Source organism: Bactrocera dorsalis, chromosome 4 (genome assembly GCF_023373825.1).
Source record: "Bactrocera dorsalis isolate Fly_Bdor chromosome 4, ASM2337382v1, whole genome shotgun sequence".
Lineage (NCBI taxonomy): Eukaryota > Metazoa > Arthropoda > Insecta > Diptera > Tephritidae > Bactrocera > Bactrocera dorsalis.
In genome coordinates, this window is record NC_064306.1 from 64,571,927 (window position 1) to 64,598,105 (window position 26,179).

Sequence of the window (26,179 nt, forward strand, 5' to 3'; positions counted from 1 at the left end):
GCTCTCGTGCCCTTGTATATTTCGGTGTAGTATTTTTGCAATCTGCAATCTTGCAAGAGCAAGAGAATACCCCTATTTATTATATTAGTAATTGATGCTACGTGCCGAAACGCACTTATAAATAAAGCATAATTAAACAAGAGAACGATGTATTAAAGGGACTGAATAATTATTGCTAAAGTTATCCATAAGTTGATTAATAATAATTTAAGTACATTTAAAGCCTTTTGAATGTATAAAATTCAACGAACATAATTTGCAATTGACTTAATTTCGTATGGAAACGAAATATTGGAAACAAAATAGCAAAATCAAAACAAACGAAAATTAGCTGTAAACGGGCATAAATGAGAGTTGCCAGCTCGCTAACTACGAAAATGTAGTATTTCGTGATTTGATGGTTGAAATTAACAATTTGTAAACATTTTTGAGGCTGGAGCCATGTGTAGAAATTCTCGCAAGTGACGAAAGTTCTCTGACCCCCATTCACTTGGGAGTGGCCAAAAACGACTGTTTTACATATGACTCAGGCATCTCACGACTATCGATCTTAGACCAAGTATTCTCTAAGTAGCCAAAAAACATTAGTTTGAAGCTAAAGTGAGAAGGTACAGTTCACCAGGCTTTTATTTTTCCAAGGATCGATAAATAGGTCACAAAACTTTTGCACAGACCAAGCGAAGTGGAGCAAAAATTAGTTATATATTTTGCAATTTTCTTTAAGAGATTTCATGAATTATCTGGCAACCGTACGTTGAGAAACATGCGAGAGAGCTACGTGTTAAAGTGCGGCGTTTGAGCAGCGAAATATGGAATAATCACGAAACGAATGTGACAAAAATTAATATGTATAAAGAGGGGAAATAACGGAAATGTGTAAGAGGAGAAATCGCAGAACTGTATTTTTATTGATTAACTGAGAACGTATAAATTTTTCATGGATTAAACAATAATGCATTGTTAACGATTTATTGCAATAATAAAGTAACAAACTAGCAGTTAACAAATTTTTTTAATTGTAAAATTTGTTGTTTCGCCTTCCCCTTCCACTTATACAGTATTCCATTGCACGCTTTTCTTGCTACTTTTAGTGCAACCCTGCTATCGTATAATTGAGGGGAACACATTTGACGGTTAGCTGCTTTGTAGCAATTTCTTGTACGAACACACGATTAATTGGCCACAAGCTGAATAGTTCTTTAAATATTTGAGCGCTTAAAAGCTGAGTGAATTTCTAGCATTTGGATTTTCAACTTCAAAGTTTTGCTGTAATTACTGTGCTAATAATAATTGGGTAACTTTAAAAAAAATACTAGTGCAGCAAATAGAAGTCGATAAGTGTTTGCTTTTGATGTGCAAAAGCAATAGCGAAACCAATTTGTGTCTAATTCGCTAGAAAGTCACAAATTTGGAAAAAGGCAACAAGGCATTTCTTTTTTTTATTGCATTTCCACCTAAGTGCGTATGTGTTGTTTTTCGCGATTTGTTTTTCTTCCATCACACTCATCACTTGTCAAAGAGTAATTATAAAAATAAACTTTGCTTACAAGCTTGTTAAAAAAAACTTCATGTAAAAAACTTCTTATAAAAATACAAAAACGAGCAATTAAGACTTGCCAAAAAATTATTTCCTGTCCCGCGCAGTCATTTAAAAATTACATTCTTCAGCATAAATATACAATTGCATGCTTTGCGAAAATCCAATTGGGAAAATCCTGTTTTTCCATTGCTGTGTGAAACGAAAACTTCAAGAATAGTATTGAAAGAATTGTGCACAAGGAAAGGAAAAATAACTGAACAGATTGCTTAATATAAACGAGAACTCCAGTGTCTTTGCGCGATTACTTTGTAAGAAAAATTGCAGTTAATCGGCAAAAATTATTATTTAAATGTGTATATTGTGATTACACTTACAAGTTTTGTAAAAATAAACCAAATCTCAACGATTGCATGTCTCTCAGCCAATAGACAACTATTTGGAGAATAAATCTTCGGTCGAAGAAGTAGAAGGTAGGCATTGCTATAAAAAATTCAATACTGTTTTATTTTATTTAGCCAATTTATTGTTAATTTTAATCTTCCGCTGACAGCGGCGTAATATTTGGTAATGGATTTTTCTAGAATTTAGGTACACAGGTACCTAATTTTTACAACGTGATTGTGAGGCTATCAAAAGAAACTTGCCATCGTGGCTATAGCTGACTTGGGACATAAGAAGCAGCTTGCTTCTTATTGTAGATAAATAAATAGACATGTATACACATGTGGGATATGTAGATGCATGTGCTTGTGCCACCATTGACGAGCTGTTGTATTCTATTCTTATCCAGTTCGACTTGTCGTGTATGAAAACACATATTTCTGAAAGAAAATATTCGGATATGTCTTAAAAGTAGTATTTTGCTTTATTCGTGCTATTTTCCTTGTTTTAAATATGTAATTAATGTTCGTAATGTTATATTATAAATATGATGAAACTGTATGGAATTTTCCAGAATGTGCTTCCGCACCACCAAATCGAATTGGAGAAGGGCGACAAAATTTTATATTATTCGTTGCCTTGCCGGTCTGCACGGTTGTTGTGCTACGCGGTAAACAATCAAGAGTACAAATATGTATGTACATAAAAATGTTAATGGGTAGAAAATAGGTATTTATATATACTATGAACAATTTATACATATTGCTGTTGTTAGCAACATGGTTAGACCTCCAACCTATGCAATTGAAGCAGGCGAAGGCAAAAAATTCTCAAACATTGAAAGACACAAACGTCTGCATTAAATGTTCCGATTGTTGGCTCTGAAATATAAATTTTATTTTAAAAATTCATTATTAAGTTTTGATGTTTGTGGTGTCTCGGCAATATTAATTTTATTGCTTGGTCAGCAGTGGAAATGCAATGAAAAGCAATTTCCGTTGGCAAAATTAAATTTCAACATTCGTTAACCACAAAAGTTACGTGTTTGCAGTTTTACAGAATATTTTGGTAAATATTCCCACAAATATTCAATAAAAGTTTGATCTGTTTACTTTGGAACTCGAATTTTTGGAGATTTGCTATAGAATAAATTTGATTAGTATTTATTTTTTATGTGTGCCAGTCAACACACCCTCTGACAAATTAGACGTAACTACCGTATACCCGTTAACTTAATGAAAGTGAAAGGTCTGTTCACTACTTTAGTAAAATTTGCGTAGTTAAAAAAAAATAAAAATAAATAGTCCAAAGGTGATAGGTGTTTTTATTTCAATATCGGCTAAAACTTGTAGAAAATGATTTTTGTTTTGATACGTAGTAGCATAATTAGACTAATTCTTTTATGATTGTTATTAGATGTTCATTAACTTTGTTGTTTTTGCTTTTGCTTTTCAATTAGTTTTCATAGTTAAATAGAACAGTTACTAATGAGATGCATAATTATTCAAATGAAAATCATATACTTGAAGTTGTTTATCGAAAATTCTAGCCATTATGCATACATAACTAGTTTAATTGTAGACAATCAAGCAAAATACTTTGACAGGGTTCATAAAATTTTTGCTTTATGGCGCTTGAATAACTTTTTCTTCGATTGGTTTTCTAAAATAAGCATACAAATTAATAACACAGTGTGAATATTAAAAATTATATATGTATTTTGTTATTAAATGCTTAAGAAAAAATAGATTTTTATTTATGTATATAATTCTGGAAAGTACTGCCAAAATGTCTCTTCACCACTAATAGAACAAACAAAGAAAGTTTATTTTCGGTGATATTCTTTAATTTAGTCGAGATTAAGGAATGTGTTATCTGTAAATAAACGAAATTGGGTCACAATTGCAACAACAATTAAGGCCTGCAAAAACAATTTTTAAAATAAAATAATGTGTTTTCATCAATTCTCTGTACATAAATATGTCATGTTGGGGCTATTGTTGTTGTTTACCTTTAGTTTTTTTTATTCTGACACCTATTTTTATTTAAGTTTTTTGTGCTTCTACACTTGTTAGTTGTTTTTGTTTCTCTTTTATGGTGGCCTACGTGATAAAATTGACGGCGGCAGACCGCCGAACCGAGTACACACCCACCAACAAAATCAATTGTGATATGAATGTTTATATGTTTGCATATAATTTGTAATAAATTGTTTTTAAGTGTATTTTGCTTTTGGCTACTTTAACTTAGAATATGAAGACAAATTGTAGAAACGGAAAACGAAAAAAAATAATAATAATCACATGTTGTCACAAACAAACAACAAACAACATAGCATAACAAATACTGCATAATATTAAAAGGTAGCTGTGATGGCCGAAAAGTCACAGCGATAAAAATTTATAAGTAGATATGTAAAAATGTGTCTGTGTAAGTGTGAAGTAATATCTGAATATGTAATAGTAGCAACAAAACATCATCGGCTAGCTGTCTAGTATTCACACCAACAAAAATAAGTTTCGGGCGTCTAATCTCCGCCTGCTACCCAGTCCCACACCTACAGCCCCTGTCGGCTGTTTGGGTAGAAAATATGCGTGCGCTCTTGTTGGCAGCGATCCATTTGGCGCACAATTCGTGTTTATTTTCATTTAAACTTTTGATCGTCGAAAACATACGTAATCAAACACATCCATACTTATGTATGTAAATACGTACATCAGTATGAATGTACATACATAATTAAAGTGCCGAAATTCTTTTATTTGCGACGCACTATTCAGTTTTAACTAAGGAAATAAAAGAAAATATTTGAAAAAATTGTTTAAAAGCCAGTAAATTCAGTCTAAAATATCACGCCTTGCTCAAAACCGTCGAAAGTTTCGTGTTGTACGCAAGTAATTGCTTTTGCCGCCAACATTTTGTGCTTTTCCACTCACAGCCCGCTATTTGATATTACATCTGCTCAGAATGCCTGGCGTTTAATTTTGCGACGCAGTTTCATGTTCCAACAAAATCTCGTTTGCCGTCTAATATCCTGTTGTATTTAGGTATGTGGTGCTTTAAATTGCTGGAATATATTGGTATACATACATACATATATAACCAACACGCCCATATACATTATATACTACATAGTGCGTTGTTGCATACAAAATTTCAAGGTCATGCGCTGTGCGTTCCCCATATCCTTGCATGCACATACTTCAAATTCTTTTTTTTTATATAAAATACTCCCTTAAGTGATTCCAGAAATGAACACACATACAAATATGTTACCCTCAAAGCTTTAGTATATACAGTGACACCAAAAGAATGTCTTATTAGTAGAGTAAGTTATGCTAGGAAAAAAGAAAATATTTATCTTAATACTCACATTGAAATCAACATAAAATGGGCCAGAATAGAAATTAAAAGTGTTTGGCTTCTGCCAATCAGTACCCAAATATCATACAAAACTAAACTCAAGCTTTGATAACCAAAACCTGACCAAAGTCATGATGTCGGAATAGCTAGCTCGCAATTTGTAACATAAACTCAAAATGCCTAGAACTATTTTAAGTTGAGACGCAATCAAATATTAATAATTTGAAATCATAATTTTTTGAACAAATATAACCTAAAAAATGTTATGATATCCAGAAAAGAAAGAAAATATATGAAATCATATTTTAGAAATCAATTAAGGCTATTTAATTGATAGCAAGAAAATATTTGAGGTATTGCACTGCGACCTATGGTATATTGTGCCCTACAAAGGTCCAGTTTTCTGAATAATTCCAGGAGCTTGCTAGGCGCGATGGAGGTGGTGTGATCTCTGTCCACGTAGACGGATCCTGGGGCCTTGAGTCTGCCTCTACATATTGCTGGGCAATCTAGAATCAGGTGTTCTGGAGTTTCCTGTTCCATATCGCAAAACTGGCAGTTTGCGCAAGAGATCATGCCCAAGTTTTTCAAGCATTGAGGCTTTCAAAAGGGCTTATAAAACCCATGATTAAGGTGTTAATTACAGTTGGAAGACCGTAAAGACCTAGTGTTAGTAACAATGTTGATTTGGAAAGGAACTACAGCAGATCTTCGGGGGGTCTTCTCAAAAAAGACGTTTTGCGGCGACCACTATATCTCTGATCTTGATCCCCTTAAGTACTGGAAATGCTTAGTCTTAAAATTTTGAAAATAGTTCCAAAATAACAGCATTTAACTTTTCCACGAATATAAGTCGGAATTTGTTCGTAAAACCGCCTGTTGTGGAAGTTATTGGTCCAACCATATGAAATGCTGTAATTTTGACTTTATTTTGATATATACATATAAAGGTAGGCTGAAGACCTTTGCATGTTATTTATATTTTACTCTTTTTGTATCTTTTGTTTTTTTTGAGCAGGTAAAAAGCTAATTCGGCGCCTGCAAATGTCCTGGCTTGCCTATGAAGTATATAGTGTGCATACATATGAATTTATTCATGCCGCGCATTTGAATTTTCAATACATATTTATTATGTATGTATTTTTATGTACTTATTTAAATATATATCGAATTTCATATTCATATATGAAGCACTTAGGAATATGAAATCAATTTAATATGTAACATGAGTAAATAGTTCATTCACAGAAGAAAAACTCATTCCGTGCCGCTCTGGTTGATTCTGATTTCATATTGCTCTGCAAAAATGTTGCAGACCTTTCCCCTTTACTTTTTTACAAATAATGAATCTACTCATCGGGTCACAATCGTTGCGTATTAACAAAAAAGCTAATTGATAAAATCTTGAAATCAGTTTCAATACAGTTCAAGCCACAAGTCGAACCGGCACACTCTGAGCATACCAACTAATTTTTCCCTACAGGGTAGCTACTCCAGAGTACTTTGTTGTTGACGTGCGATCAAAAACAATTGTTATTTTTGTTGTAACCGGTTTCTGTTTACCATTACCATGTTTTATACTCAAGCACACATCCGCTCGTTCCCACCTTTCCCTGCTCCACATGTACCCGACTAGCTTCCACCCTTGGTCGCGCCCCAAGCATTCTGTCGCACTCAATCTTCCAGTCCAATCTGTTTGATATACATATGAAAATATATACATACATACATATAAGTAATAGTATGTTTGTATGTTTGTTTGCTATGTGCCTTTTCGTTTGTGCCTGCTCTCTTGTCTGGTTTTATGTTTATTTCGCCCGGTTTAACCTTGAAAATTTCGTTGCTGATATGTTTTGCTTTCATTACAATGTTATTTAATTTTTGTATTTTACTTTTATTGCCTTTTGGTGGTGCGTTCGTTCCGAAAATTATTTTGCGTCTTAATTTGTCGTGTAAAAGCTGCTGCTCGCTGGTCTCTATCAGTTAGCCGGCAAACGCTGCTCACAAATTTCACGGCCACTACAATGTTTCTTCCTGCACCTGCTCTGTCGTGCTCACCTATACATATGTATATGCACCAATTTATGTATATATGTATGTGTGTATGTATTTTGTATATTTGTTTTTATATATTTTTACAACGAAGCTTCACTTTCGTTTTCAAAAGACTTTGTTAGATTAGATTGGGCGTGCCTAGCTGCTACTCACAAGCCTCTCGTTCCTTTCCCGTATTATTTATGTTAGAAGCTGTAATCGCAAAGTGTGATTATATACTATATTGTCTGTATGTCTAAATATAGTTAGAGCTTTTTTGACATTTATAGCTGCAACTTTTCTTCTCCCGCTTACCAGTCCCCTTTTATTTCCATGCTATTTACGGAAAACTGCGCAATATTTTTAGAATTATCCGAATTCGTAAGTTCCACTTGTCATCTGCTCGAGCAGAAATTTCCACTTGTAAGTGTTTTGATTGCCGTGACAGAGCGTTTGTAATAGTTACATACAAGTGTTGGCTCGCGTGTGAATACGTAAAACTAATTTAAATGCAATTGCGGATTTTGTGGTAGGTCAGGTCGGATGTGCGATAACTAGACAATTTTATTTAAATAACTTATATAATAAACTCATTAGTTTAACAAGTTATTATTTTTTTAGAGTTGTTATTCATGTGTAAGATGTGGCAATAAAAGTTAGTATTTCGAAGTTTTAAATAGTCTCCAGTCGATTTAGTGATTTTTTGGAGGTACTTGGTGTTGACCAAATGTGTATGTAAATCCTATTTAGTTCCGTCCCTTACTCTGTTTCTTGAATAAAGTACAATTTACCTGCTACTAATCGGTAGTTAAGGAATTAGTACGTATTTGTTGTTTTTATAATAACAAAACTGAACTAAAAGTTCTTGGCTCTTCTCTAAGGCGGTGTATAGTAAAAGTCGTATGATGTCTTTGTAAATACATGTGGCGAGCAAGATTCCTTGAGGTTTTGGCCCAACTAATGTTGTACCTGTTTTGTTCCACATCGTTTCAGCGAGTTCATTCCAAGTATACTTCTTAAGTAAGTATATATTCTTATAAGAACACATTGAAGTGGTTCCCTTTGCCTTTATTCAATTTAATTTTTTTATAAATGTAACTTCTTTATTTCATTCTTTATAATTTTATGGTTTAATGGCTATTACTCAATTTATACCATAACCGAAATAAAATACAAATACATTATCGTATTTTATATAAGAAATTCCGGAGCTTGTAAATTTTCGGTTCGGTTCATTATCGAACAGTTTCGTTTTGATTAAATTAATTGCGCCGCAATTCAAACCACAACAATGCATTCGTAAGTAAACGCCTTTATTGATAGGGGGTACTCCAAGAATGTGCATACATAGTCGTACATATGTATGTGTATTTGTTTTGGTGCTATAAATAAACTTTTGATAAGTTTTAAGAGTATTTCATATTATTTTTATAGCCATTTGATATTTATCTTTGAAAGAGTTGTATAGTTCTTATTATGCAGTATTATGATATTTTCGATTTTTACGGATTTTAAACTTTGAAAAATATTGATATTACAAAAAAATAATAAATAAATATAATAATAACAAGTAAAGAAAAGCTAAGTTCGAGTGCAACCAAACATTTTATACTCTTGCAATTTGCCAGAATCAGAGTCCGGGAAATATCTTAAGGCACAAAACGTCAACCAGAGGATAGGAATCCAAGAAATTTTTAAGATTTGCCCAATTTTATCAATTTTTGGACAAATATACCCTGTTATTAGCAAAACTTCTTTTTTTCCCTTAACATCTTAACACACACGTTGACCCATATATACGGTATAAAGTCACCTGGAAGTTCGAAAATCGTTATGTTAGGTAGATGGGAGCTTAAGGAAGTATTAAAACAGATATACTATAATCTCTGCATTTTAGTTATATACCTCACACATTGACCGATAATTTCGGTCAAAAGTCAAACTGGGGTTAACATATTAGGTACTTAGGGGCTTGAACTCCTTTGGTGTGCAAAGTTTTATCTCGTTAAATTAATTGCTTCTTGATGTGTAATTCTCCAAATTCGGTTGCAATCGGTCGGTTTTGATTTAATATTTGTTATTCTGTTTAAATTTATTCTTTTTTCTTTGAAATTTTTGATTTTATTTAATTTTTTTTAAATTAATTATTATAATTTCTATCTTTTTTATTTAATTAACTAATTATTTTTTTAAATTTATTTTTATTTTTTAATTTTAATTTTTTTTACTATTTTTTAATATTTTTTTATTATTATAAGAATGATTCCTTGTTCAAATGTGTTGATCTTAACTACATACGCCTTTGCTTTACTATGCAAATAGTGCTAAACTTGGCAGACAAAACAAATAAAAGAATTCCGTTTATGAAGCGACAAAGCTGACACATAGTTTGATTTTTCAGACAGAACCGGCGAGCATACATGCAAACATACATACATACATACGTAAGTACCATTCATATGGAAAGCGAGCCAACTGCGACGCACTTCTAAGGCCTTAAACTCGAAAAGAGCATAAAAACATACATAAATAACTACAATGGATACGAGTGTAAATAGAATGTAGATAAAAACAAACCTTCAACTAGTACTTTGGCTTTAAGTGCATGGCGGTGCGTAAAATATTTTCGCAATTGGCAGCCAGTAAGTCGGTGCACTCAAAAGCCAAGCCATGCCTCTATAAGTATGGATGGTTGTATTTGCGTCAACTATCGCCCAGTTGTGATATTTAGTTAAGCATACTTATGTGCATACGATATATACATATATGTATATTACATAAATACATTCTAGACGAAGATCTAGTGAGTCAAGATTGCCTTCGCTTGACGTGTTCGGCGTATCAAATGACGGTGGAAATCATTTGATAGTCCGGATTGGTTGGCTGGTTTCACGATTTGTTCTCGGTGCATTGAACGCGGCTTTCTAGTGCACTTGCAAACATATTTGCATTTAGAGTTTGGCCTTTATCAGCGTATTAAGTATTTACGCTATGCAATTGTTGACTGGTTTGTAGCAAGTTAAGGTCGTAGTGTGAAAGAACTGTTGCATTCTAAGGTCATAAAGCAGTTAATTTTATTTAGTGATTTTTTCAAGTTTTAGGTTAGAATTCCCAAAAATTAGTTTTTGAAAGTGTAATTTTTGGTATCTACATATATAAATATGTTCGGGTCTTTCAATTGAAGAGATCCCGAAATTTGGAAGATGCAAGAAGATGTCAGTTCGGGTCGAATTTGATCAGATGCTTTTTAGTATCTCAAATTAATTAGAACTTAAAAATCCCTTTTTTTAATTTTCATCGAACTAATTTTTTTTAATGTTCTTATCTTTACAGCGCTGGATTCCTAATACGCCCGTTGTGAAGCCCTAAAGGTTTTGGAGGTTGTGAGGTTACTAATACCATTGCAGCTTTTGCAAACTCCACCTTTAAGCGCATACTATTATTATAAATTAACTGTTTTCTAAGCACCTGCTTGAAAAGTACAAGTCCATCCATAAGCGTGTTGTATACTTGAGTGAGTGAGTGCACATTGTTTGCCGTATAGAAATTGTGTGACATCGGAGCCTAACTGCATATATATTCATCTAACACAAAATACGTAAATAAATACCATATAACTAAAAATTAACGTACTGAACTCAGGCGAATTTAAGAGAGCATTAGTAAACTAATATTAAACGAAATGGATATCGAAACCGCCCAACAAAACGGCAATGCGGACTCACGTGAGAGTTCCGTGGAACGTGAGCTCAACGAGGAAGTGCAGGCTGTGGAGCTAAATGGCTCATCTGATTCGGCGAAGAGTTTGAATGGCCTGATGAAGAAGCCGTTACCCGTCGGCGATGGACATGATCGCATCAAACGCAAAGCCAAACGTCTTATACAAAGACAAAATAGTCGTGGCGAGACGAATGGTGCTGCCAGTGCAGCGATTGCTGCTGCACTCAATGGCACCACCGGCAGTTATGTTGTGCCACATCGTCGCTGGAAGAATAGTCGTCGTTCACGCAACGGCCACGGACGTGGCTTGCCAAAGAAAGGTGGTGCCGGCGGTAAAGGTGTTTGGGGTTTGCCGGGTTCGGAAGCGCTCGAGGAAGTGTACGAAGATGAGAATGATCCCAACTACGATAGTGAATGTAATGATAAGAACATCGAATTGCGTGAAGTTATTCCGGAGGTGACACCGGAAGAATTCTTCAAATTGGCTGAACCAATTGTATTGGAGTATTATGAGCACGGCGATACCCATGAGGTGGCTGTGAGCTTTGACGAGATACTTACCGGTCCGCTGCGACCATATGTGACAAGCGTTGTGGTTGAGATCTCAATGGATCATAAGGATTCGCAGCGTGAAATGACATCGGTATTGATATCCGATTTGTATGGACGTGTCATAACCGCCAAGGATATCGAGAAAGGTTTTGAAATTTTACTCGAAAATTTACCAGACTTGACGTTGGACACACCGGACGCGCCTACCATACTAGGTAAGTAAAAGAGGTGGTCACACCAATTGCGACTAGCGTCATGTTGGCTTTTGTCTACACAGTGTTGCAATTTTGTTGCAATTGCTTGCATTCACATTATTGTTTTGCACTTGTAGGCAATTTCCTTGCACGTGCCGTCGCCGATGACTGCCTCCCACCCAAATTCGTCACAAAGCCGACTGATCTCGATGCACAAAGTCAACACGCTGCCGCTGCTATACGCCGTGCTGACACCCTACTACACATGAAACAGGGTTGGGCACATTTGGACAATGTCTGGGGCATGGGTGGGCCACTGCGACCAGTCAAGACCATCACCAAGGAGATGACATTGCTGCTAAAAGAGTATTTGTCGTCACGCGACATACAAGAGGCACATCGTTGTCTACGCGCACTCGAAGTACCACATTTCCATCATGAATTGGTGTATGAAGCCATTGTCATGACACTCGAATCCCTTAGCCAGACCACCGAGGAGGCCATGTGTGAGCTACTCAAGTCGTTGGATGAGGCATGCTTGGTATTGCCAGCCGGTATGGAGCAGGTGCGTAAAATGCAGAGTGCAAACTATCAGTTTTTATGTACTAGTGCTAGTCATTTTTATATCAAAATATTTTTAAAAATTTTTATGTATTGAAGATAATTCATTTTGTGAATGTAATTATTTTTTCTTTCTTTCTTTGACACAGGGTTTCCTGCGCGTTTTTGACGACATGGCTGATATTGTCTTGGATGTGCCACTTGCATATATAATATTAGATCGCTTCGTAGAGCGTTGCAATCGTGCTGGTTTTATAACCGATAAGATTTTAAGTAATATGCCCTCTAGGTAAGTCTACAAATCCACACGTGTTAAGTATTTATATATACATATATTTAATTGTAAATTACTACTTAAATATAAATTAGTGGTAGGCTCTTGTGGTTTCAGCTGAGGCTTTATTGCACTTATAAAAAATTGGCAACAATATCAAAGCTGCAAATTTCAGTTTATATTTAGACTTACTGGCTCTCGCAGAGTGTCAGTATACAAAGTTATAAAGTGGGTATTTTCACATCTGTTATATACAGGTGATAACAATATAGGCCGCACCACTATTTAACTATTCCATTCGTTATCAGTGCTTGCATACATATGTAGTTTATTTATACCTATACCCGGTAGGAAATATAAAGTAAATTGTTTAGAAAAATCGAAATTCGAAGTCTCAAAATTAATACATAACCTCAACAAGCTTTTTGTTTTTATTAAACGAGCAAAATTTATGCTTACTGAATTTTTCAAACAGTATTAGTTAATATAATGTGTTTCTAGTTGGCGTTTTTCCATATTTTCTCGGCAGGGTATATTTGTACAAAAGTGTTTAGCAACAAATTCGTTGACCTACATACTTGAAATGAGCAAACTGACAAATACAGCTGCTATTTTTGTACACATTTATAATCTAGCGGTATTATGCCATATATTAGGTTTATTTTTTGATTTTTCCAACTCGCTGCTCTTTGATGTCTGCCCATAAATTGTAGTTACATTATCTTGTAGTAATAAAAATATAAGCGGTTAAGAACGTAGTTTTGGAAAAAGTCGATTTTTTAAACATTGTAATGTGTATTTGGTTTTTTGTTTGCTTCCACTAATTGTATTGGCGAAAGTGAGGGTTGTTGGAAATTTTTTTAGCTCAGACAGTTCTTTGCTTTGTTTTGATAGACAGTTATTGACGTTATATAACATGTCTATAAATACAATTTTTTTTTATTATGATATGAAAATCTCATAAAAACAAAAAGTTTTGGTAGGTAATTATCAAATCAATCAAAGGTTTTGTATATAATAAATATTGTTTTTCAATTAGCTTCTTAATTATTGCCAGAATAAATTATATTATAAATTATTACAATGTGTATCATAAAATTTTGCTGGCTTATCAAATTCAAGAGTAATATTGCAGATCATAACCAGAAATATATAATTTTCACTATATTTCATTTTATTAACTGTCTTTGATAATTGATTCAGCTTTAAATGCCAAAAATTACATTGTTTTTCCTCTAATTTTCTTTCTTGAACAAAATCATTAAATTATTTAAGCCATATGCATATAAAGTAAAAAAAAAATATGTAGTGATTTTTATATCATTTCCAAAATTAATTGTGTACCAAAAGTACCATATGATCAAATTTGACCCGGACTGACTAAAAAAAACATTTTTACGCCTTTTAATGCATATCATTATTGTATTTGTAAACAAACAACTGCCAAACACACACTAATTGGAATATAGAGAAAATAAATGTGTCGAAAGAAAATTTTTAAATGGACCAGTCCGGATCAAATTTGATCAAATGATGTACGAAGCGGAAGGGTTTAAAATACAGGTACTTTTAGACCTTTCTCAGCAACCTTTCCACCAAATTTCGATTATTCTTTTTAATGTTCTTAAATAACTTTTGAGAGTTTAAAAGATATTCGGAATCACCCTATATTCTTGATATTAATTCCATTTTATTCCGCGATAAATTTAATTTCAGTTCTTTTTTAAAATTGCTACGAAAACTCGTAATTTATTTATTATAATTTTTTTTTTAGTTGAACAAATTCAAATCCCTTTGTACAAAAAGAAATTCTCCACATTCTCATATTCCGTTCTAATATAACTACTGAACAAATGACTATTTTCTAATTTTGTCTTTATTATTATTTTTTTTTTGTTGTATAGTGAGCAAATGTAAATTAGCGCTTTGTTTATAGGCATCGCCGTGCCGCTTTAGTTCACAAACATCATGCACCTGTTTTATAACGGGTGATTTTTTTGAGGTTAGGATTTTCATGCATTAGTATTTGACAGATCACGTGGGATTTCAGACATGGTGTCAAAGAGAAAGATGCTCAGTATGCTTTGAAATTTCATCATGAATAGACTTACTAACGAGCAACGCTTGCAAATCATTGAATTTTATTACCAAAATCAGTGTTCGGTTCGAAATGTGTTTCGCGCGCGCGTTTTGTTCAGCGATGAGGCTCATTTCTGGTTGAATGGCTACGTAAATAAGCAAAATTGCCGCATTTGGGGTGAAGAGCAACCAGAAGCCGTTCAAGAACTGCCCATGCATCCCGAAAAATGCACTGTTTGGTGTGGTTTGTACGCTGCTGGAATCATTGGACCGTATTTTTTCAAAGATGCTGTTGGACGCAACGTTACGGTGAATGGCGATCGCTATCGTTCGATGCTAACAAACTTTTTGTTGCCAAAAATGGAAGAACTGAACTTGGTTGACATGTGGTTTCAACAAGATGGCGCTACATGCCACACAGCTCGCGATTCTATGGCCATTTTGAGGGAAAACTTCGGACAACAATTCATCTCAAGAAATGGACCCGTAAGTTGGCCACCAAGATCATGCGATTTAACGCCTTTAGACTATTTTTTGTGGGGCTACGTCAAGTCTAAAGTCTACAGAAATAAGCCAGCAACTATTCCAGCTTTGGAAGACAACATTTCCGAAGAAATTCGGGCTATTCCGGCCGAAATGCTCGAAAAAGTTGCCCAAAATTGGACTTTCCGAATGGACCACCTAAGACGCAGCCGCGGTTAACATTTAAATGAAATTATCTTCAAAAAGTAAATGTCATGAACCAATCTAACGTTTCAAATAAAGAACCGATGAGATTTTGCAAATTTTATGCGTTTTTTTTTTTTAAAAAAAGTTATCAAGCTCTTAAAAAATCACCCTTTATGTATGAAAAAGATAATAGAAATACTAGCGCAATGAAAGTAAATATAAATACGTGTTTACATGGATGAACATTATACGCTTGCATTCGCCGGCCGGCCGGCTTTTTGCTTTCGATCATTTTGCTCATTCCGAGCACCGCATACCGAATTCTGTGCGAACATACACACAAATATTATTTTAATAGAGCTTTCAAGCAATTATAGCTGGCTTACATAACAGATCTGAAGGCATAATTTGTTGTGGTCTAGCACACTTGCATAAATAGAACTATTTAGTAGTTTAAAATATTTTTGCTATTTAAAAATTAACACAACCGAAGTCATTGTTGCTTTTCGTCGTGTTTAAGTTTTCTCCGTCGTTTTCGCAGCCAAATAGCAAAAGAGCTAAATATGTATGTACGTATATATGTATTTACATATATAATTGTGTATTTATGTACAAAATTATACACATTGTTTCTTGTCGTTGTTATTATTATCGCAGCGATTGCATAATCATTGTGTACTTTTTCTGCACACATTCATACATACTTTTTGCCGGCTATTTGTTGCCATCATTGTTGACTCGTTCTCGTCGTTCGTTCATTCGTTTGGCCTCCATTTGTTCCAACTCGTCACGACGCAACTGGTTCGTCTTGTTTGAACAATTATAGCTTTTATTTTTTTTTTACTTTCAGCTTATACAAAAATATTTTTTCTTTCTTTTTTGAATATATTTATTTTCTTTTACGCTTACTTTTTATTTTCATTTTTATACATTTTTATTTTCATTTTTATACATTTTTATTTTCATTTATAACGGGTGATTTTTTTGAGGTTAGGATTTTCATGCATTAGTATTTGACAGATCACGTGGGATTTCAGACATGGTGTCAAAGAGAAAGATGCTCAGTATGCTTTGACATTTCATCATGAATAGACTTACTAACGAGCAACGCTTGCAAATCATTGAATTTTATTACCAAAATCAGTGTTCGGTTCGAAATGTGTTTCGTTTCGTTTTTATCGACAAATTTTGTTCAGCGATGAGGCTCATTTCTGGTTGAATGGCTACGTAAATAAGCAAAATTGCCGCATTTGGGGTGAAGAGCAACCAGAAGCCGTTCAAGAACTGCCCATGCATCCCGAAAAATGCACTGTTTGGTGTGGTTTGTACGCTGGTGGAATCATTGGACCGTATTTTTTCAAAGATGCTGTTGGACGCAACGTTACGGTGAATGGCGATCGCTATCGTTCGATGCTAACAAACTTTTTGTTGCCAAAAATGGAAGAACTGAACTTGGTTGACATGTGGTTTCAACAAGATGGCGCTACATGCCACACAGCTCGCGATTCTATGGCCATTTTGAGGGAAAACTTCGGACAACAATTCATCTCAAGAAATGGACCCGTAAGTTGGCCACCAAGATCATGCGATTTAACGCCTTTAGACTATTTTTTGTGGGGCTACGTCAAGTCTAAAGTCTACAGAAATAAGCCAGCAACTATTCCAGCTTTGGAAGACAACATTTCCGAAGAAATTCGGGCTATTCCGGCCGAAATGCTCGAAAAAGTTGCCCAAAATTGGACTTTCCGAATGGACCACCTAAGACGCAGCCGCGGTCAACATTTAAATGAAATTATCTTCAAAAAGTAAATGTCATGAACCAATCTAACGTTTCAAATAAAGAACCGATGAGATTTTGCAAATTTTATGCGTTTTTTTTTTAAAAAAAGTTATCAAGCTCTTAAAAAATCACCCTTTACTTTATTTTTCATTTTGTTTTCCTACTCGCTATAGCTTTTGTTTATTTGCATTATACTGCCTCGAGCACGTTTATATATTGAATTTTCTACTGCGCAATTTTTGTTATGACTTTCATTTGCTATCTGACTCTGCTAGCTTCGCCTTAGCTGGCACGGCACAGAAAGCCAGCGCAATTCTAGATATACATACATACCTACAAGTTGTCCCAACAAATACCCACCTTATATACATATGTATACGTACATCCACATAATGTATATAAGTGAATTATTCGCTTATATTTAAGTGTGTGCGTGCTTATTTTAAAAACAAACAAGCCTGTGCGCCTATATGTATGTATTGGTGTCTGCAGAATTCTTGTTTATGGCTTGTGTTTACCCGTAATTTTGCCGGTTTATCACTCAATTGTCAAAGCTGCCTGGTGTGGCACTGATTTATGTACATATATAGTGTATGTTCTAACTTATATATTTGTATGTGTTTATGTATATCTATATACAATTTGAGTACATATGTAGATTGTATAAAATTGTATACAGATTGCTATGGTGGCAATAATCAATCATTCACAGCTAATTTAATCCCTTTTTTATAACCGGTTTTAAATCAGTCGCCCGTCGCCACTTGGCTTAAAATTTGATTATTATTCGATTAAAACTAAACAAAATAAGTGTAATTAAAATCCATTTATTTATTAAACTATTGATAAATATTTTTTTTTTTACTTTCGTTTCGCCAAAACTTGAGGAGACTTCTTGACTTGAACTTACTCGTCTGACATATATGTAAAATAAAATTCAATTTCTATATTCATTTTGATCTGTGCCTTGGTGTTATTCCATAAAGTCTTCCCTGCAAGTTTAACTCGATTGCTATTGGATGCTGGACTTTATAAGAAGAAAGTTTTCAATTATCCAAAGTTTGCAAAGCGTTCGCTGAAGACATCGCCGTTGTTAGTCATTCTTCTTCCAAGTGCATGCCCTCAAATCGTAATTCTTAATACGTTTGCAGTGGTCGTCATTAAAAGCTGGGTCTCTCATCCAAGGCTGTGGTTTCCTTTTCATTGGGGGAGTTATATTTACGTGGCATGGGTTCCTAAACCCAACACACAACCCAAGGGAAGGAATATTTCGCCTTCTCACTTTAGCTCGCCTTCAAACGGATGTTTTTTGGTACTCATAGGATACTTGGTCTAAGAACGGAATTAGTACCAGCTTGAGCCAAATGTAAAAGAATCGTTTCTGGCCACTCGCAAATGAATTGCGCTCAGAGAACTTTCCTCATTTGTGTGAACTTCTACACATGGTTCCATCCTCATAATAGAAATCAAATAAATCTGGAATCTCAGATATTAAACTCTACACAATTATTTATTAGTTAATAATGATGCCTAGATTAACAAGTAAGGAAGGGCTAAGTTCGGGTGTCACCGAACATTTTATACTCTCGCATGATAAAGTGATAATCGAGATTTCATTATCCGTCATTTAAATATTTTTCTATTTTGGTTCCTAATGTATATATTGTACTATACAGAGAAGGCATCAGATAGAATTCAAAATAGCGTTATATTGGAAGAAGGCGTGTTTGTGAACCGATTTCCTCCATATTTCGTACATGTCATCAGGGTGTTAAAAAAGTATTATATACCGAATTTCATTGAAATCGGTCGAGTAGTTCCTGAGATACGGTTTTTGGTCCATAAGTGGGCGACGCCACGCCCATTTTCAATTTTTAAAAGAAGCCTGAGTGCAGCTTCCTTTTGCCATTTCTTCGGTAAAATTTAGTGTTTCTAAGGTTTTTTGTTAGTCGGTTAACGCACTTTTAGTGACTTTCAACATAACCTTTGTATGGGAGGTGGGCGCGGTTATTATCCGATTTCTTCCTGTATATGGAAATGCCTGAAAGAAACAACCCTATAGAGTTTGGTTGACATAGCTATAGTAGTTTCCGAGATATATACAAAAAACTTAGTAGGGGGCGGGGCCACGCCCACTTTCCAAAAAAAATTACGTCCAAATATGCCCCTCCCTAATGCGATCCTTCGTGCCAAATTTCACTTTAATACCTTTATTTATGGCTTAGTTATGACACTTTATAGGTTTTCGGTTTCCGCCATTTTGTGGGCGTGGCAGTGGGCCGATTTTGCCCATCTTCGAACTTAACCTTCCTATGGAGCCAAGAAATACGTGTACCAAGTTTCATCACGATATCTCAATTTTTACTCAAGTTACAGCTTGCACGGACGGACGGACAGACGGACGGACGGACAGACAGACATCCGGATTTCAACTCTACTCGTCACCCTGATCACTTTGGTATATACATATAACCCTATATCTGACTCTTTTAGTTTTAGGACTTACAAACAACCGTTATGTGAACAAAACTATAATACTCTCTTTAGCAACTTTGTTGCGAGAGTATAAAAATTCGGGTACGTTCCGCTTGTGAAGAACCGACTGATTGGAAACTTGGAATCTTTCGAAACTCAAATACCGCTTAGTGAAAGATTTGACATGTAATGAAGCCTTTTTTTTAGCATAATTGGAATGATACAACTTAGATGAAACATGTACTGTTTTGTTCGATAAATTGTTGCCATTTTGAAGGTAATTTTATAATTCCACTCATAGAAACCATCGTCCCTCTACTAGCAAACATTTGGCACATGCGATTTTTATAAGCTTCTCTTGAGGCGATTTTTCCGTCACAAAATCATTCGCACCAGCAGGATTAGGTAGTAATTAATTGGCGCCAGGTCCGGTCTATAAGGTGAATGCATTGGGACCTCCTGAGCAAGCTTCCGCAGCTTCTGGTAACTCCCTATCGATGTGCGTGCATTGGCTCGTTGTTCTGATGGAGCACAACTCCCCTTCTATTGCCCAAAGCAGTCCGTTTCTAGAAAACTGGCGACTCAGCACCGATGCCTAGATAAAAATTAGCTCCATGCGGGTTTTTTTACGTTAACTTGTGTGATACCCATACTTCATAGACTTTGGCGACTGCTCAATCACTGTCTCTTTTTAGTGCAGTCTTATCCTTCCAACGCCGTATACAAGTAAATACAGTTTACTAAAGCCAATTAGTGGAAAAAATAATGAGTTTCTTTTTACCTGAACCCATTAAAGTAAGGTTATGGTTCCTTTGGAATCTTGAATTGCAAACTGAAATTGCGAAAAAAAACTTAAAAATTCACAATCATTCTCTGAGACTAGTTTTGTTATCTTCTTCCTACTTATTCTTTTTATTTTTAGTAATCGAACACTTTTGTTTTTTTTGTTCATATGACAGTGAGTTATTAAAATGTCTGCCCATTAATTTCAATTAAATCATAATTTTTAATTGTAGCAGTTTTATCGTTGTCTGATTTATTACATTATTTATACGCTCGTGTTTGCCTCCATTGACCACTCATAAGTTTTGTTGCTGTATTAATTAAAACCAGTGCTGATGAAATGTGTGTGTTTGTATGCATTTGTTATTAACAGAATATCATAAATATTCATAAAAAGGAAATAAATTGTGTTTATGTTATAAATAATACTATTTTTATAAAATCAATAATTAATTTTGTTTAGTTTAAAAGAAAGATAGCAACCTAACCACACAAAATTATTATTATTATTGTTTTTATTTTTCAATTTTAATATGAAAAACCGAAAATAAACAGAAAAATTGAAGGTCAGAAAAAAAATTTTAAGTTAAGCTTGTCACATATTTTTTAAACCCTAAAAAATAATATATAAAAATACCCATTTTTAAATTATTTTCGATATTTTTATCTAACAAACATTTTTTCAAATTCAAAATGTCAAAGCAATAACTTGCAAACTTTGCCACGTCGTTGCCCAAGTGACAAGCAATAAACACACACATACCTTCCAACTCGTGTAATATTATTTTATTTCGTGTGTGCGAAGAAGCTTTTTATGAGGTGCAACAACCTGCATGTGGTTCAAGATCGCTCCGCAAGCTTTTCGTATGATTTGTACGAATGCAACACCCTCCAGCAGCGATGAGCGCTTGGCGGCAAACAACAGACCGCCGGCATGCAGCCCAGCGCATTTTAAACAAAAACCTCCACTGCACTGCCCAGCACCGCACACAATGCATACATGCACGAATTGCGGTATTTTTAGGTTCGACTAGAGAAAAAAAGTGCAAGTGTGTGAGCGTGCAAGTTGCTGGAGAGAGAACGCGCACCAAAGCTTTTAATGCGACTGCAGTTGGCAGTTGATGGCTGTTGGGTGGGCAGAGGTGGTGCAGCTGCTAGCTGAAATAAACGTTGTGGTTGTTGTTGTGCCACTCCCACTTTTTTACAGTTGTCGTCGACACAGTGTCGTTTATTTAACGTCTCCACACGCGCGCACATGCAAAGTGCAGCTGAAAGCTCTCCACTGCTGCTTGCAGCTATAGAGAGTGCATTTGCCGTTGCTTTAACGCTACTGTTGCTATATACATTTGTATTTGATATACATACTTATGTATTTACATATATCATTATATGTTTAGTTTTGTGTGCGTTAAGTGCTTTTGTTGCTTTGCTTGCATTGCCCAATGCAATTCGCCTTGATTCAGGCTATTGCTCTTTGGCACTTCAGTTGCAACTTGCAACTCTGTTTATTTATTATGCGTTTATCGTTTATCGTCATTTTCAACGCATGTTTGCTATTAATAATGCATTTATTTATATATTTTTTTTATTTGCTTTTGATTGCAAAATTACTTAATGCTGTTCACATTGCCGAGTGAAATGTTGTAATATTGTTGACATTTCGAACTTATTTTTTACATCGCCGATCGTGGCAGGTGTGTTTACGACTACGTGTTGAAAATCGAACAATAATATAAAGCACTCCTTCATATGTTTGTATATTCTGTTAGCGCTGTTTGTTGATTAAATGAATTCGTGTTATATTCATTATATTGTATTTATTGGAATTTATTATATTTATATAGTACATGCAGTAAGAAAATCGTCACAAATTTGAGAAAAATTTTTGAGTTTTTGATATTATTGATTTTTTTTGGACTTTTTTGAGATATTTTCGTGGCAATTGTTTGAAAAAATGATCACATTGCCATTCACAGAGGTCGCTTACTGCTTTATAGGTATCTCGACAGTTTTTTGTCGTAGGTTGAGAAGTGAATGGACACCATTAATCGTTAGGCTATTTTTTTTCTTAGGAATAAAATATTCAGTTTTAATTTATAAATTCGTTTCATGTAAACAATTATTAAATCTCTTGAATGAAACGAATTGCGGTCAAAAACAAACTGTTTAGATTTTTCTACATTCAAAAACTGTGGTACCTATTTTTAATTTTTATTTATTTTTTAATTTTTGGTTTCGTTTTAATTTTTTTTTTTAAATTTTTTTTTTAATTTTTTTTTTTTTTTTTTTTTTTTTAATTTTTGTCTTTTTATTTTTTTTTTTATTTTTATTTTTATTTTTTTTTATTTTTTTTTTTATTTTATTTTTTTAATTTTTTGTTTTATAAATTTTATTTATTAATTCATTTGAAAAAGATATAAATAAATTTAAAAAAATCTACCAAAAAACTCAAATTTTTCATTATTCATTAAAAAGTATAAATACAGAAATTTTAATAATAAAAAAAAAACTAAAAATAAAACAAAATCAAAATTACATTTTTCTTAATTTATGTTGTATTTCAATTTTTTTAATAAAAAAAAAATATATTGTTATGTTGTTTTAATTTAAATTTTTTTTAATTCATTTAAAAAAATATAAATAACAAAGAACAACCAAAAAATCCAAAACAAACGACGATAAAAAATTATAAAAAAAGTAAAACAAAATGAAAATAATATTTTTTTAATTGAAATACAACATGTGTAAATTTTTTTTATTTTTTATTCATTGTTTTAATTTTATTTATGTGTTTTTAACTTTTTTTATTTTAATCTTTTAAATTTTTTTTTAACTAAAATTTTTTTTTTAACCTTTTAAATTTTTTTTTATTTAAAATATTTTTAAATTTTAATTGTTCGTAAGATTGCATTAACGAAATATCGGAAATTTAAAATGAATTACTTAATATTCTTTAATAGGTTTGATAAACTTGTTTTTTTTTTGTTAATTATATACGCTTACTCTGCCATTATTTATATACCGAGTGATAACCCCATTTTAAGATATTTTTATCTGCATCAATACTTTTTTTTTGCTTTTTGTATATATGTATGTATGTATGTAAATAAATTTTATTGAAAATGTGCCACACGTGTAGCTTTTTGCTGCAACCTAAGACCCACCCAGACCTAAAAGAGTAGGTGTGAGGGGAACTTGTAAATAATGTCAATGAAATCTCGTTCACTGAATACGCCTACACAAGCAAATATAAACAATAATAATAACAAAAGATTTATTGAAACATTTAAAAATGCAAGAACACGAAAAATGTTTTGGTTTTTTGCCAGAAGAATGATAGAAGACGGTGCGCAGAGGAGTGAGCGAGTATTTAGTATAATACTACACACGTCATAAGATCCAAATTCTCAGAAAGCTTTACATGCATTTGGTTATTTGAATTTTTCACATACATTTTGTGGTTATGAGGTTAGCTAAGGTTATGCAACAATGTTGTTTTTGTGGTTAGGTTGGGTTAGCTTAATCTGGTACGCCAATGAGCCACGCATACACTGGTGGGGACCTCAGATGCTTACAGCGTGCAGGACAAGTGTACAAGAGATGCTCCATTGTTTCCCTGGTGCCATGCTTTACACATTTCCTGTAGTATTCTCGATCGTCAGCCCCATCCTGCGAGCGTGTGTCTCCACTAAAGTTTTTTTTTGTGGTTAGCGGTATAAAATTTAACTAGACATGTCCGAAAAACTAGTTTTTTCCTAAACTAACTTTTATACCTTTTTCATAATCGGTTTGAACATACATACATATACCATCTGATCAAATTTGACCCGGATTGACAAAAAAATATTGTAATGTATTTTAATACAAATCGCCTTCAAAATAGGCTGTTGAGCCAATACAAGCATGCCAACGCTTAAACCAATTTTTCATACACTTGTTATAAGCCATATAACGCTCCAATCGGAGTTAAAGGAAATAATATAGATATATAATACATAACGCAAACTTGTTCATTGGTCTTGTAAACCAATAGAGTTCAGTGAACTTTTCTCTCTTGCATCCTATTTTTTTGAAAAATGGCAAAATAATTGATTACAGCGATCGCCACCACCAAAAAGAACAACACGAAACAACGGGTGTGTCTCCTGTAATCCCAGCCAGCACATAGCGAAGCTTTTAAGTGCCTGATTAAGGGTTAGATCCACGTGCGAGGCAGAAAAAACGCGTTTTTTTGTGTGAATTTTTTCCAAAGAGGCATTTTATACATTAATGAAAAAAATGTACTTAAACAGAATTTAATGTACTTTACAAATCAGCGGTTTATTTAAAAAAATATTGGATTTCCTAGATCCTGTAGATGATCTGCGGAGAGACGTCCAAAAAAAGGTGCTTGGCGGTGAGCAAGATATCTCTGGTCCAAATTATCTGAAAACCAAAAATATTTAGTTTTGTGATAAATAAATACAGGTAATGATCGAAGGTCTAGTCAAAATTTTGATTTTTGACAAAATGGCGACGGTTCAAAAAAAAAATTCAGTTTTTCATGAAAATTTTTCACTTCAAAGTGGCTTAAAAAATCGAAATTATTGTCCAAATTCTTATTCCTTCGATCATTACCTGAAAAATATATCTGAGTAAGTCGTGTGAAAATTTCAAACCGATCGGTTTAGCGGTTTCGGAGAAATTTTGCTCACCGACTCTGAAAACACGGTTTTGAGATAAACGCGTTTAAAGTTTCGGGAACGATTTACGATTTACGTGCTCCGCCTACTTTCGAACGCTCGGAAACGTTCTTAGTAATACGCTCATATCTCCGACACTAATTGTCGGATCGATTTGAAATTTTCAGAGAATATTCTTGAATATATGTACATACATTCAAAAAATAAAAAAAAAAATCGATTTTTTGAAAATTACAAGTGGATATAACCCCTTAAATATGTTTCTCCATTTTGGAAGACCTTTTGTGCTGCAATTTTTAGCGTTTCCAATAAATCAATGGTGTGATAAATTGCTGTGCTGCTTACTGCGGTGTTTACTGGTGCAGCAAACTGGAGGGTAAAACTTGCAATCGATTTGGGTCGCTGCGCTATGCTTTTCTTCTTGCTACTGCGTTACCGGTTAGTCATTGCACTGCACAAATTCGGCGACAAAGCGGTTTCACAGCAACAAGAAGCTGAAAAGTTCGCCCAAAGGTACCAAAAAAAGCGATCAGGCGATCTTGTAACCCCCGATGGAGCGCAATTGGCGCGCGGCGACAGCAGTGGCATGCAAATACACCAATAACAAACGCAACGAAAACTTGTTTCAGCAGACAGTAGCAAAATCCAAAAGCGAAAAGAGTCAATACCAAAATATATGTATGTATTAGCGCTGCAACGAAATGGAAGAATGGCACAAAAAGCGCAGGCGGCAGAAAACAGCATGAGACCGAGAAAAAGGCTTTGCTTTGCAAACGCTGATAAATACAATCCACGCAGGCTGCCTGGGTCGGGTGTGCAGCAGCTGTTTTTGCGCTCCTCCACTTACAGTTGCTGTTGCTGCTGCCGCTGCTTTGCCGCCCAACGTGCGTTCATTTTGCTGTTGTCACTGCTGCCGCAGCGCTGAGTGAGAAAATGAGGGAATGCAAAAAAAGGTCAGCGGGTGAATGAACTCACGACGAACAGTCGACTAGCTGCCAGCTAACACGCTGCGTCTTTAGAAGTGTTCGAGTTGTAAAATTAGCTGCAAAATATGATGAGATCGGCTGATGTGATCTCCGGTGCAGTTGCACA

At 34.3% G+C, this 26,179-nt stretch overlaps 1 protein-coding gene across 6 annotated transcripts in view; it reads left to right on the forward strand.

The window, feature by feature from the left end:
• Positions 1–26,179, forward strand: part of LOC105225177 (programmed cell death protein 4) — a 42,133-nt gene that overhangs the window by 12,889 nt on the left and 3,065 nt on the right. The window contains exons 1-4 of one of the 6 annotated variants that reach the window (XM_049456421.1): positions 962–2,010; positions 10,652–11,805; positions 11,922–12,349; positions 12,495–12,634. In XM_049456421.1, coding sequence (XP_049312378.1) covers positions 11,001–11,805; positions 11,922–12,349; positions 12,495–12,634 — 1,373 coding nt within the window. In that variant the 5' untranslated portion in view covers positions 962–2,010; positions 10,652–11,000. Of the gene's footprint in view, positions 1–961; positions 2,011–7,702; positions 7,848–8,204; positions 8,339–8,362; positions 8,618–10,651; positions 11,806–11,921; positions 12,350–12,494; positions 12,635–26,179 lie in introns of those variants that run through there. The other 5 variants (XM_019989861.3, XM_019989860.3, XM_049456422.1 and 2 more) reach the window with 5 other exon arrangements.